Source organism: Ursus arctos, unplaced genomic scaffold, assembly GCF_023065955.2.
Source record: "Ursus arctos isolate Adak ecotype North America unplaced genomic scaffold, UrsArc2.0 scaffold_31, whole genome shotgun sequence".
NCBI classification, from domain to species: Eukaryota; Metazoa; Chordata; class Mammalia; order Carnivora; family Ursidae; genus Ursus; species Ursus arctos.
In genome coordinates, this window is record NW_026622997.1 from 28,325,970 (window position 1) to 28,340,204 (window position 14,235).

Here is a 14,235-nt window from a genome sequence, read left to right on the forward strand (position 1 = left end):
CAAGGAACTAGAATTACTACACAGCAGCCACTTCAATTTATATAAAATGCTGTCAGGGCTTTCATTTCAAATGTGAGAGGTTAAGTAATCTTCCCAAACCTACGACACTAAGTCATGGTGCAAAAAAGACCAGATTAAAGGTCTCCTGACTTGTAATTATCTTCCCACACCTTCAGTTCCTAAACACACTCACACAGACATTTGTGAAAATAACTGTCTTCAAATGAGAGAAATAAATGCTCCTAAAAGTTTCAAACTTGTGTGCACATCACTACCCAGCACAAAATTGGCTCACAATATGGGTCCAAAAAAATGTTTCACATACGACTAGATCAAATCTTTAAAGTATTTAATTAAAACAATCTTTTTAATTCAGGAAATTCTAAGTTTCAAAATTGGATCTTAATACTGAATCTCTGACCAGCAACAGATGATGCTTTTCATATCTGAGGCTGATTGGCTTTCAACAGAGAGATTACCCAATCCAGAAACAAAAATCAATTCCTTGGTTGGTATTACTTCGCATATGGATGAAAGACGGTCCTAGTCCTCACTGAGACTTACCTGCTCCCCAAACCCTGTCCTCTCTCTTCTCCAGGATGGCATATCTCTGGTTCCCCAGAGGCTTATCAATGGCAGCTCTGATGGTGATACTGATGATGCTGAGCCCTCCCTTGGCTTGGGCTACGGACACCCCACGTAAGTACATACCTTAGTATATAAGCTATTGTGGGATAGGGGAAGGAAGGGAGTTAACTTTGTCACCACGTCCAGGCCATGTCCCTTAGAAAATTATGACATTTTCTTCAGTGATCACCCATCTTGATTATATGGATCCCCAGTTCTTTCCACAACAAAAAGCCTGTATGCTTGTCCTTTCTAAAAGAGATTCACACGGAAGCTCTTCGTAAGGAAGGGCCATTTCTTCCTATTTCTCTTCTAATGAAATCTCTCCAGCCTTCCATCCCATTCCTTCAGGTTCTTGAGAAGATTTAGAAATAATGAAGTCCAGGGGCGCCTGGGTGGCACAGCGGTTAAGCGTCTGCCTTCCGCTCAGGGCGTGATCCCGGCGTTATGGGATCGAGCCCCATGTCAGGCTCCTCCACTATGAGCCTGCTTCTTCCTCTCCCACTCCCCCTGCTTGTGTTCCCTCTCTCGCTGGCTGTCTCTATCTCTGTCGAATAAATAAATAAAAAATCTTTAAAAAAAAAAAAAGAAATAATGAAGTCCAAATAGTTTCCCATCTGGTGGTTCCTTTTTTTTTTTTTTTTTAATTTTTAGAAAGAGAAAGAGAGCACACATGCACGTATAAGTGAGATAGGGGGATGGGCAGAGGGAGAGGGAGAGAGAAAATTTCAAACAGGCTCCACACTCAGCACAGAGCCCAACCTAGGGCTGGATCTCATGACCCTGAGATCATGACCTGATCTGAAATCAAGAGTCCAGCCTTTAACCAACTGAACCACCCAGGCACCTTCAGTGGTTCCCTTTTTTAGTTGAGTTATGCCAGCAAAAGGTTAAGTTTGCCTGAAAATTTTATGGGGAGTCAAAAGAAAATAGAAAGATCTCCTTTAGAAGACCTTGTGTTCTGGCCTCAGCAGGGTCTGTGATGTTGGTGCCTCTCCCTAATATGTAAAGATGTATCAAGGGGCCTCCCGCATCACCTCCTTTCCTTTACTCCTGAACCCTAATGTTTATAAGGTCCGTATCCCTGTGCTCTAGGTTATCTGACAGAAGCTGGGGTCTGTTTTCCCTCTATTTCTCCTGTGGAGAGGACCCTGGAACTGAAACAGAGAACCTTAGAGCTTGAAACAACCCCATAGATAAGGAGCATCTGTGGGGTGTTCTTCAATGCCTTAAAGAGCTTAAGCCTTCTCCTAAAAACCTGGCACAGATTAGTGTTCAGTATGAATCTATTTTGACCTTTCTATACTATCAGCTTCTCCTACATCTCCCCTTTCTCTGGCCTGAGCCCATAAGAAGTGATTCAACTAGTATAGAAAAAATTATATGAAATTTTATTTGCATAAGCCAAAAATAGTCAATTATCAGCAATTTCATATGATTCAAACTGTACACCTTGAGCAGGGTACCAATGGTGTGAAGGTTGCTTATATTCTTGGGGCTGAAAGTCGATAAACAAATCAAGGAAACTCACTGACCTCCTGGAGTCTTAGCCCCAAATTTCATGGGTTCATTCACCATGCCCTCTCCTTAATTGGCCATGTTTTTTTCCTCTACTTCTAGTTCCTCACTATTCTTTCCCCAGCTATATCATCACTATTACTGAAAATCCCCAATGTTTGCACAGACCCTCAGTACTATCACATTTCCACTGGATGAAATGAAATATAACAAAATGTTCTCCTTCTTAAAATCACCTTTCCTTACTTGTGAATGTTTCTTATGACTAGAAGGAGAAAGAGGAAGTTTGTCTAAATTTTCATAGGAAGCAGAAGGGCTCTAATGTGTCATCAGAATAAAAGAGTGTTGGAGCTTGAGCCCTTTATTACTTTCCAGGGTCCTACAGTGATCAAGTCCCAGAACACTGGGTTTATTCATTTAGACCATAGATATTCTTCCAAACAACTATTATATATTGGGTTCTGTTTTAGGATCAGAGAATTCTATTTGGCTAAGAAAGAAAAGGCCCCTACAGTCATGGAACTTACCCAACAACAGGGGAGAAAGACAATAACTGAATACATGTTTAACAAAAAGAGGGCACCTGGGTGGCTCAGTCAGTTAAGCATCTGCCTTCAGCTCAGGTCATGATCCCAGGGTCCTGGGATCAAGTCCTGTGTCAGGCCCCCTGCTTGGTGGGGAGCCTGCTTCTCCCTCTCCCTCTGCCTGCTGCTCCCACTGCTTGTGCTCTCTCTCTCTCTCTCTCTCTTTCTCTGTGTCAAATAAATAAATAAAATATTTTTTAAAAGTATTTTACATAAAGGAAAAAATTTTCAGAGAGAAATAAGTGCTCTTTAAAAAAAATACATCAGCGTTGTGAAACAGAGAAAACTGAATTCACCCAACTTCAGCACAAGGGCTAGGGACCTCTCCCTGGAAAGTGACACTAGTTGACACATGAATGATGAGAACAAACCAGTCATTTGAAGGATCTAAGCGACAAGTTTTCCAGGGAGAGGAAACGGGAAAGGCCAAAGTACAGGAAGATGTTTGCTGAGTTTAAAAGACACAAAGAAGATGAGAGTAGCTGAAGTGTAGTGAGCAAATTGGGGAGTGGCATAAGATGAGGTTGGGGAGGAAGTAAGGAGCCAAATCATATTAGATCCTGATGGCCATGGTAAGAAATTTGATTTTTATTTAGAGAGCTATGTGGACTACTTAAGGGATAAAGGTAAGTCTATTTCTGTTTAAAAAACTAATTCTAACCACCATGTGAAGACTGGATTGTAGGAGTTCACAAATGGAGTCAGGGAGACTATCAACCTACACTACCCCAGCTATTACCCTAGGTGATGAAGATGGAGTGATGAAAAAAAAAAAAACGTATCTGGCCTCTATCAGCATAAAGTATCAAAACATTTTGCAGTTACTATGTAGCAGGCCTATAAATATCAGTGTATAATTCCCATACCTATCCTATTCTACCTGTAGCAGTAAAAACATATATAGCTATGGAATTTAAAATTCAAAGAAGTTAAGTGATTTACCCAGTGTTACATAGTGTTAGAACACAGATTATATAGTATAAATCTAAGTATATTGAAATTCCCTCTTTTCTATGTCAGCAGAGTTCTTTTGTATTAAGTTCATGTATACACCATTATTAGGCATAAACCAATGTTTCTGCCTTTGTATGTTCAAATGGTAATTAGCAATAAAATTAATAGAAAAAATTGCCTAATCATAACGAAGGTATTATTTGCTTTAGGAGAATAAGGTAGAAAGATCTTATGAGTTTACATTTATAGGAGTTATAAAAATTAAAATGGTCATATATATTGAGTAATTATGTGATCAGCATGGGAAGAGTCACTAATTTCACACTTAGCAATAACACTGTGAGAATATGATATTATTAAATCTATTTCAGAAATAAAGAAAAAAGGCTCATGGATATTAAAAACTGACCCAAGTGGAAGAGCTCATATTCAAATTCAAATTTTCTGATTCTAGAGCTTGGGCTTCTAACTACTGTTAATAAATAGTACTAGGTTGGGTAAAACTGATAAAATTTCTGATGTTTACATGTACCAGTGTGTATCTTAGAGTGGGGGAGAGAGGCAAGTGCCACTAGTTTCCATTTACAAAAAAAAAAATTTTGCATCCATTTTGCACTTATTGTCTGAAAAGTCCCATATGAGTTCACGCTACATGCAGGCTGTCATGGGCATGTGTTGAAGGATAAAAAGAAGTATTCAATACACTCCTTCTGAGATTTTGTTAACAAATTGGGCTAGGGTTTCCAAATAAAAAATAGGATGCCCAGTTAAATCTGAATTTCAGATAAACTTTGATAATTTACCTGAGATCCAAATTTACTTGAGCATCTTATATTTGTATTTGCTAAATCTACAAACTTAAATTGGGCACATGAGCATAGACTAACAGTGCTAATTGTTACATAAGCCACATTGTAAACAGGACAGCAACTTCACACATTTGTTATTTTTTAACTTTCTCATCCGCCAGGAACATACTTAGAGAATTTCTGAATAGTAACATAGACCTTAGGGGTCTGGTCCAGACTGCACTCTTCTCTGCCATCATTTTTGGGGCAAAGGAGTTTTGCAAAGGTCTCTACTCAAATTCTGGGGACCTACTCATTTTTGTATACTATCTATATGAGAATGTCATTATTTTCTTAGTTTCTCTCCTTCTGAGGGGACTTGACTGCAGAATTGAGAGTTCTACATCTGGCCAGTGCTAATAATTTTGATACCTACTGGTATTGGGAGTAGGAGACTGAAAGTTAGAAAATAAATTAGTTGGGACGTTGAACAGGAATGAAATGGGTGTGGCTATAGTTTACTACTATAGATAAGCAGGGAACCAACGGCAGCAAAACCAAGAAAGAGGATGTGAAGGATAAATTATGACTTGGTGACTAAGGTGTTCCGGTACCAATTCCAGTGTGTAGGGAGGTTTTCCATACCACCAAGCAATTCTCCAACACCAGCTGGGTGGTCCTCAATTCAACTCAAGTCTGATGCTATCCATATGGAGATCCCACAGATTAAGGGCTCAGTCCCACAAGACAGCCCCTCTTCCACTTTAGATCCCAATCAAAAATTCAGGTTGTCACCTATGATTCTGATGGAAGGGACAACTTTAGAGATTCACGTGACTCCTTATTTTGGCTTCGAATAATTTACTAGAGCACTCACAGACCTCAGAGAAACATTTTACTTACCAGGTTACCTGTTTGTTATAAAAGGATGAAATTTAAGAACAGCTAAATGAAAGAGATAGAGCAGGTATGGGGAAAGTGCACAGAGCTTTTTGGCCCTCTCCAAGCCTACCAGTCTCCCAGAACCTCCACGTGTTCACTAACCCAAAAGTTCTCTGAACCATGACTTTTGGATTTTTATGGAGGCTTCATTACATAAGCATCATTGATTAAATCATTGGCCATCGGTGACTGAACTCCATCTTCAGCCTTTCTTCCTTCCCTGGAGGTCAGGCGGGTTGGGACTAAAAGTTTCAACCCTCCAATCACATGGTGGATTCTCCTGGCAACAAGCCCTCATCCCACAGCGGTATCCAAAGTCACCTCATTAATGTAACAAAAGACACCTTTACTGTTCTTACCACATAGGACATTTTCAGAGTTTTAAGAGCTCTGGGCCAGAAACTAAGACTAAATATATTCTTATTATAAATCACAATATAACAGTGACTGATTGCCAAGGCAAAGAAATCAGTAAATTTTGGTCCTAAACAAATTTATTTTGCTGGAAAAACAGCTCTGCACTGGGACCAGGTTTTTAGAAAACGTAAGTTTCATATAGGATCAAGATTTTCAAGAGGTATGATACGGGAAAATTTTTCCATGTAATTTTCCACTGCTTCATGATTAATAGTGACTTTTCACCACAGTCTTCTCAGGTGGTTTTTCACCAATGGTTCTCACACAGGGACAGCTCACCCTCCCCCCAATCCTGTTCCTTCACCTCATGAACATTGGACAATGTCTGGAGCCACTTATGGACGTCACACTAGGGCTTTTTTCTGACAACCAGTGGGTAGAGGCCAGAGAGGCTGGTAGATAGCCTAGTATGTTCAGAACAGACCTCCCCACTTCCCCCATCACAAAGATTATGTGGCCCAAAATGTCTATAGTGCTGTGGTTGATAACTGTTTTACACTGTACTGCTTCTAAAATTTTCTAGACTCACATTTTATATACACATTCACCTTCTAATTCAGTATTTCATGGTTAATTTTAGCTTGCTTCATTACTTTAAAAAACTAGACAGTTGCAAAAATTCACCACTTTTTGTTGAATCCATTCAACAAAGCAAGTGCAACTCTTCATTTTTATTTTTTGCTTTAAGCCAAATTTTTCAATATTTCACATAATCTCTATTAACTTTCAACAACTTGCCTTTTTAAGTCATAAATGGTGGTGACGGCAACAAATATTTTTCAGTAAAATGCTTCACAGTTCTGTAATAATTCTACTTTCCAGACTATTGATGATATCAGAAGCTTCCATTTATCCATCTCACTTTTAACCACAGGATTTTTCTTTAACTCTTTTGACTTTGTCAAATGACAAAACTAAATCGATTTAGTAAAATGTTTGATATCCTTTATCCAAGGGAAAATAATCCATGGATTGGGGGAGTAAAGTGATTCAAAAACTGTGGAGCACTTTTCCCAAGGTATTTGGGCAAGCGTGAGTTTATAGAGCTTTAGAAGAGGGAACATGGAGACAGTGCATGATTGGCTAGAAGGTGGGGGATTTCCTTATAAGGCTACCAGGTCTTATTTTCTAGGGTAAGGTAAACTAGCTAAACCTGAGTGGGAGAATTGTGACTGGTATATGTTGTTTCCTTGACAGATGTTTTCTGTAAGTGCAGACTGACTTAAGTTTAGATTTGGGAAAAGGGTGGGATGCTGGGGTGGCCTCCATTTATGGGTCCTGATAAAGGAATTAGCTTTGTTTTCACAGTTCAATGACATAAAGACAAAAACACCAAAAATATATACATTTATATCATATATACCTGTGTTTACACATATTAAAGTACAGACACACAAGTAAGAGCTCTGAGACACATTCGACTCATTAATTCCTCAGGTCAGATTTGCCAAATGAGTTTTGGCACCAAAAAAAAGCCCTGATCTTCTGAGCTATCTGGATTTGGAAATTCAGAAAAGGGATTGTGATCCTGTAATAGGATCACGGCTTTACTCTCCCTAAAACTCTTCATGGTTTTCCATTACATTTAGTATAAAATCAAAATCCTAATATCACCCACAGGCTTTAAGTGCCCAGCCCCATGTGACTTCTCCAATGTAATTTTTTTTCCCCTTTCTTCCTCTCACTGTCTGTGCTTCAGTGAACTTCTCTTCTGGTTTCCTAAGGAAGTTCACCATCAATTCTTTCAAGCTTTTGTACATTGTATTACCTTTATCTGAAACATGCCTCCCTTTCTCACACACACACACACACATGCATACACACACGCACACCCTCTAGGTCACATCTACTTAACCTTTCACGTCACATGTCATGTCACCCTTGAGACCACCTCTCTGGCACCCTAAGGTGGTTCTGATCATCCGATTATTCTCTGTTCTAAACTGCACACTTCTCTTGTGACATGTCTCGCCCCGTATAAAGTCTTGCCTGGTTGCGTTTTGTCCGTCCCTTTCCCTCCATTTGAAGCTCCCCGAGTGGAGGGGACGCGTGATTCCTTCTCTGGATTCGCAGGGCGGCGGCGGCCTGAGCCAGCTCAGCCCAAACCAAATGGCAGCTCGGCGGGGGAGCAGGTGGGACGCGTTTAAGGTCCGGGGAACCCGCTGTGGGAGGCGAGGAGGGAGGCGGGTGTCCGCCAGGAGGAGGCGTCGGGGAGGACGCGGTGAGGAGCAAATGCCCGCGCGGCTCAGGCTGGGAGGTCCGCCGCCGCGCCCGGGACCCAGGGACCCCGAAAGGCTCCCCTGAGACCGGTCGCCTCCTCCCCGTGCCGCCTGCCCCCGCCGCCGACAGAGGAAAGACGAGCCGTGGGTGCGGGTGGTTTGGGGGCGCGGGGGGGCCACCGAGGGGTGCCGCGGTCGGCGTCTTCCGGGAGCCCGCGGGTGAGCGGCTCGCCTCTGTCCCCACAGCTCACTTCTTGTTCCTGGGGAAGGCCGAGTGTCATTTCACCAACGGCAAGGAGCGGGTGCGGTACCTGGAGAGATACATCTATAACGGGCAGGAGAACGTGCGCTTCGACAGCGACGTGGGGGAGTACCGGGCGGTGACGGAGCTGGGGCGGCACTCCGCTGAGTACTGGAACCAGCAGAAGGACATCATGGAGCAGACGCGGGCCGCGGTGGACAGGTACTGCAGACACAACTACGGGGTGTCGGACAGCTTCCTGGTGCGGCGACAAGGTGAGCGGGGCAGGGGCGGGGATTGGGGGAGGGCGTGTGTGTGTGTGTGTGTGTGTGTGTGTGTGTGTGTGTGTGTGACTGTGAGACAGACTCGTCCGGAGTGAACATACAGGGTCTTGAGCAAGTACAAGTTACAAGGATGCCTGTGAGTGTGCGACGTCAGGGGCAGTGTGGTCTGTCTGTGTGACTGTGGGGAATGTGCGGTTGTGATTGTGTGGTTGTGTCCGTGTGTGACTGTGGAGAGTGCAGTGTGTCCGTGTGTGGCTGTAGGGACTGTGTGGTGTGTCTGTGTGTGACTGTGGGGACACTGTAGTGTGTCTTTGTGGAACTGTGGGGAGCGTGGGAGGGGTGCACTGTGAAGTGAGGGGGACAGAGAATGAGTGTGAGCTGGGCTGTGGGCCTGGATGTGGGGGATGGGTTGGGAGGGTGGGTGTGGGGGGAGGACACAGGAGGGGACATCTGGCATCCTTGGTGGCCCCTGAGGGAGAGGGGAGGGGGGCTCAGGAGCTCCAGGTGGAGGGAACACTAGGCAGGTGGTTGGTGACCTGGGGAGGGAGGTGGAGGGCGTCCTGGTTGGGGTGAAGGTTTGGGGGAGGGGAGGGGAGGATTAAAAGATTGGGGAGAATGTGAGGAGACCAGTCACCCTCTGTTCTTGGCACTCACTCTTCTTAATTCTGAACCCCCTGAAGGAAGTGTGCCTATGTGTGTGGGACCATGTCTTTGAGAAAAAGTGTCAACTAATTTTTGATGGGTTGGGGGACCTCTGAGGCCCCTCTGATCTTTCCGAGGCTGCTTTTAGGTCTCAACTTCTTGTTTTCTTTCTTTTTTTGAAAAATGTTTAAGATTTATTTTTTTTATTTTAGAGAGACAGAGAGAGAGAGACCACAGACAGAGGGAGGGGCAGAGGGAGAGGGAGGGGAAGAATCTGAAGGGGACTCCCTGCTGAGCTGGAGCCTGAAGGAGGGGGTTGGGGAGAGGGGGGAGCCCCATCTCAACACCCCAAGACCATGACCTAAGCCAAAACCAAGAACCTAATGGCCACCCAGAAGCTCCTTGCTTTGTTTCTGAGTGTGTGTATTCTTACATACTTGAAACAATTTTGAAACTGTATTTTTTAATTATATTTTGTTACAAAATATATCGATACTGCTCTTTTTATAATGATGAAAGTAATTAAAAGAGTTGCATATGATTCCTATATATAGTTGTAACAATTAACCTCACATTCCCCTTTGCTAGACCTTTTTTTTCAATACTGCCAAATGCTCAGTTGAAAATTTATCTTGTTAATTTTCAGTTTCTATTCTTTTGATTGCAAAGTTTCTTGAACACTTTTTTTCACATATTATTTGGCTAATCGTTGTTAAAATTGTGAAAATTATCTACTATCTATTATCTTTGGGGTTTTGGTGTTTTTCTCAGTGATTTCATGCATGCTCTATACATAAGATTTTAGTGATTTGCTGACATTTGATTCAGCATTTTCCCTAGTTTGTGGTGTACATATTGACCCTGTTTATTATTTTTCCGGCTAGAAATGTAAACATTTTTATTTAATGAAATATACTACAGAATTGTTAACAGTGGTTTCTCATCAATTAAATCTACAATTTTATGGTGTTGTAAAAAGGTTTTCCCATATTTCTCCTTTTGCAAAAACGGAAATTGTATTTATTCAGGCCGTAGTGTCAGGGATTGTCTCAGGCACTAAGGATACCTACTATGCATCTCAGACCCTGCCCTGAGCTCAGATGTCAGCTTTAAAAGGGAGACAATTATTAAAAGGATAACATTCCAGTAATACATATTTTTGTACCACAAAGAAGAAGGATTGATCAGCCGAGTGCAATTATGAGAACATTTTTAAATAAATGAGTTCCTTTGCTACTTTCTCTCTCTTTCAGGACCCGTGCTGTTCCCGGGACTCAGCTCCCAGAGCTAGAGAATCACCTCTGTCCTTCCTGCTTCCCAGGGTTGAACCTTTTCTGTGTTGTTCTGAGGTGTGAGTGTAGCATTCCCAGAATTTCATACTCTCTTTCCCCATCCCCCTACCTCAAGCTGTTCCCCAGCTTATCCACCCTGCTTTGAGTCATATTTCCTCCCCAACAAAACAAGGATAATAAGTAGCTAACATATATTGAAGGCTAAATTCCAGTTACTGTTTTACATACTTCGGTACACTAATCTTCACATAATTCTAAGAGCTAAGTCAGTATCACTATCCCCCTTGATAGGTCAGAAAGCTGGGGCACAGAGGAATGTAAAAATTCACCCAGGATGAATCAGTAAAGTAGCAGAGTCTGGAGCCCATTCTGGCTACACCAGAAATCATGCTTTTAATTAAGACACTATATGCCTTGCAAACCTTGTAAACACTTCAATTCAACCAGGAATAACTGCTTCACATAATGAAAAATAAACCCCACCAATTTCCCCAACATCTCTCAAATCTAATGGATCCATACATTTGGGATTAAATTCATGACTCATGATACTGGCTCTTTTGGGCCACGTGGCCAGCTTTGGTAGAAGCCTGCTTGAGACTCAGCCTGGGACCAGAGCCTGGAGGCAGCCAGGCAGCCAACCAGGGAGACTGACTCTGTCTTCCTCACTGAGTCCTTCTACCACTTCTCTTCTAGCGGAGCCTACAGTCACTGTGTATCCTACGAAGACCCGGCCCCTGCAGCACCACAACCTCCTGGTCTGCTCTGTGAATGGTTTCTATCCAGGCCACATTGAAGTCAGGTGGTTCCGGAACGGCCAGGAAGAGGAGGCTGGGGTCGTGTCCACAGGCCTGATCCGAAATGGAGACTGGACCTTCCAGACCCTGGTGATGCTGGAGACAGTTCCTCAGAGTGGAGAGGTCTATACCTGCCAAGTGAAGCACCCAAGTTTGACCAGCCCTGTCACCGTGGAATGGAGTGAGAAGCTGTCTGACCTCCTCAGTTCCTCCCCCACCAAGCAGGGGACTTTGCTTCTTCCTGAGTGTCAGGGTTCTCTCTCCTGACACCATGTTTTCATCTGCCCCATGTTCTCTTCTCTTCAGCATGAGTCATTTGGGGTAGCTGAGTGATATCCTGTGATAGAAATCTTCTGAGTTTAGAGATATCTTGTAATCATTTCTACAGATCCTGCATTCCTTGGGGAGGCAATTGTGCCTGGCAGACAGAAAAGAGGTTGACTTTCCATGGCTCACAGGTCATGGTTCTGCCTTGACCAGGGCACCAGTCCCCTGCCTCGGGCTGGCCTTGTGCTTCAGGCACTGTGGCTCTGAGTTGTTCATTGTGATCTTAGGAGAGGCACATCCTGTACATTGTAGGGACCTTCCTGACTTGAGGAGAATCCAATCTTGGATTCCTTCTATTTGCTCTGTCATCCTGCACGAGCTACTTGAACTTCATGCGGTCCCAGGATCCTCACCCATCCATGTTGAAGTAGCAGATTTGTCAGAGCTGTGATATTTAAAAAGTTCAGTGCCTAATCTTTGTATCTATGCAAAGTGATTTTAAATTTCTTTTCCAGAAATTGCCAATTATTCTGCTTCTTTAGGGAAGCCTTCCTTCTTCATTCTCAAGCCTTCTTCCTCATTCTCAAAGTTCTCAATCCCCAAGTCTCCAACAGAGAAGCTGAATTTGGAATAAAAATCATTAAAATGACTTCTTCCCTCAGGGGCACGGTCTGACTCTGCACAGAGCAAGATGCTGAGTGGAATCGGAGGCTTTGTTCTGGGTCTGCTCTTCCTGGTGGTGGGGCTGTTCCTCTACTTCAGGAATCAGAAGGGTAAGGCACCTGTTGGTGAGATTCCCCCTGGACTTTTCTAGGGGAAGAAATATGGCTTTGTTTAAGTTAATTCTCATCTCAGTGACCCTGTATAAAATGTATCTTAGGGGCGCCTGGGTGGCTCAGTCGTTAAGCGTCTGCCTTCGGCTCAGGGCGTGATCCCGGCGTTCTGGGATGGAGCCCCGCATCAGGCTCCTCCGCTGGGAGCCTGCTTCTTCCTCTCACACTTCCCCTGCTTGTGTTTCCTCTCTCGCTGGCTATCTCTCTCTCTGTCAAATAAATAAATAAAATCTTTAAAAAAAAAAAAAAGAACCTATCTTAACCTGGTCAACCTCAGATTTCCTGGAAATCCAGAAATCAACATTCCATGGTTACTATGTTGAAACATAATAGGATCTGGCCTGTGGAGATAAGAAAGAGGTTAACAAGAATGGAGACCTCAGGTAGAGACCCTGGGGCAAATGCAGGAAGAGCCACTAGTGAAATCCCACTGAATTTGTGTGAAAAAAACTTCATGGGTCACACCTCTCACTTCCTGCTCCACCCTGGCATCATGGGATGTGGGTTGTGGTGTTAAAGAAACGAGGGGACTTTGGGGCTGGGGACATTGTATCTGGGGACAGACTTGCCTCCATACTTTTAAGTATATGTTCCCCCTCTCTTTTCAGGCCACTCTGGACTTCAGCCAGCAGGTAATGCTCTTTCATCCTGTTTTAGAGATAGACTTGGTCTCCTAGAACTGATGGTAGAGACAAGCCAGGAGACAGAAATAACGGGAGGACTGAAATGTGATCAGGCAGTTTGCAGTAAAGCTTCTTTCCACCACTTAATAAATGGTCTGCGCTCTAGAGGAACATTGGCTCAAGGAGACCTAAGAATATGTTCTTCTTACCTCATTGCTTTCACTCGAGGCCCTGAGAGAGGGAGGAGCAGCTTCTTGGAGAGGTGGGTCTGGAAAGAACACTCTGCTGTGTCTCTGCAGGACTCCTGAGCTGACGTGGAGACGGTGACACTCCAGGAAGAACCTTTCTCTCCAGCTTCTTCGCAGAGTGAGAAGCTTCCAACTCTTATTTTTCCACAAATACAGTGCTTTCTCAGGATCTGGTTGGCCCTGGCGTCAGTGACCCTGCAGAAGCTGTCCTCCCTGTGGCTCCGTCTGCCCCATCCTTGACCTGGAAGCCCCAGTGTGACTGTAGGACCTCATCCACATTCTCTCCCAGTCCCTTCCGTGCAGCCCTTACTGCCTCCCTTGCTTGGGAACTCGCCTTCTGCCCACGTGTCTTTATAAGCTTTTCTCAAATAAACATGGGGTGAAAATCATCTGCTTCATGTAGTTTCAAAGAAAAGAAGTATAAAAAAGAAACTAAGGGAGCATTCCATGACATTACAAACATGGTATTCACTTATATTTCTGAATTTTAGTTACATATGAATCTGATTTCCTTGCTTCCTTCCCTGTTTTTTCTTGGGTCTTCTGCATTTTGTAATTCAGCATGCTTTCCTGAGGCGAAGGAAGCCCTTAATGACCCATATCGTGGTGGTGTTCTATGTCTCCATGTTCTCAAACACAAACACACAAGTTCCTTCATACCATAGGATGTGAACAAGGACAACAAATATAAGAAATGCAGGTTCCAGTTCAAAATGGTGAAATAGGAAGATCCTAAACTCACCTCTTCTCACAGACACACTGAATCTGTAGCTAAAGGTGGAGCATTTTCCTCCAAAATGAAAAACAAAACACAAAAACTAAAACTGACAGACCCTTTACACAGGGCAAAAGAGAGGGAAGCCACATGGAAGCAGGTAGGAGAGGCTAAGACACAATCTCACCATAAACCCCACCACCAGCCAACAGCCTCAGTAGACGAGAACTCAAAACCCAAAATT

At 43.5% G+C, this 14,235-nt stretch overlaps 1 protein-coding gene across 1 annotated transcript; it reads left to right on the plus strand.

Annotated features, from left to right (window-relative positions):
- The first annotated feature begins 518 nt into the window (after window positions 1-518).
- Window positions 519-13,665, plus strand: LOC113243778 (DLA class II histocompatibility antigen, DR-1 beta chain-like). The gene is made up of 6 exons (XM_026482613.4): window positions 519-699; window positions 8,296-8,565; window positions 11,205-11,486; window positions 12,235-12,345; window positions 13,014-13,037; window positions 13,328-13,665. Exons 1-6 carry the CDS (start codon window positions 600-602, stop codon window positions 13,339-13,341), a joined length of 801 nt encoding a protein of 266 aa, XP_026338398.3. The 5' UTR covers window positions 519-599; the 3' UTR covers window positions 13,342-13,665.
- Window positions 13,666-14,235: the final 570 nt, after the last annotated feature.

Coding starts and splice junctions, on each gene's coding strand:
- LOC113243778 (XM_026482613.4), top strand. CDS start 600: ATGGCATATCTCTGGTTCCCCAGAGGCTTATCAATGGCAGCTCTGATG. Junction 8,566..11,204: donor CTTCCTGGTGCGGCGACAAG/GTGAGCGGGGCA, acceptor CTTCTCTTCTAG/CGGAGCCTACAGTCACTGTG. Junction 12,346..13,013: donor CTACTTCAGGAATCAGAAGG/GTAAGGCACCTG, acceptor CTCTCTTTTCAG/GCCACTCTGGACTTCAGCCA.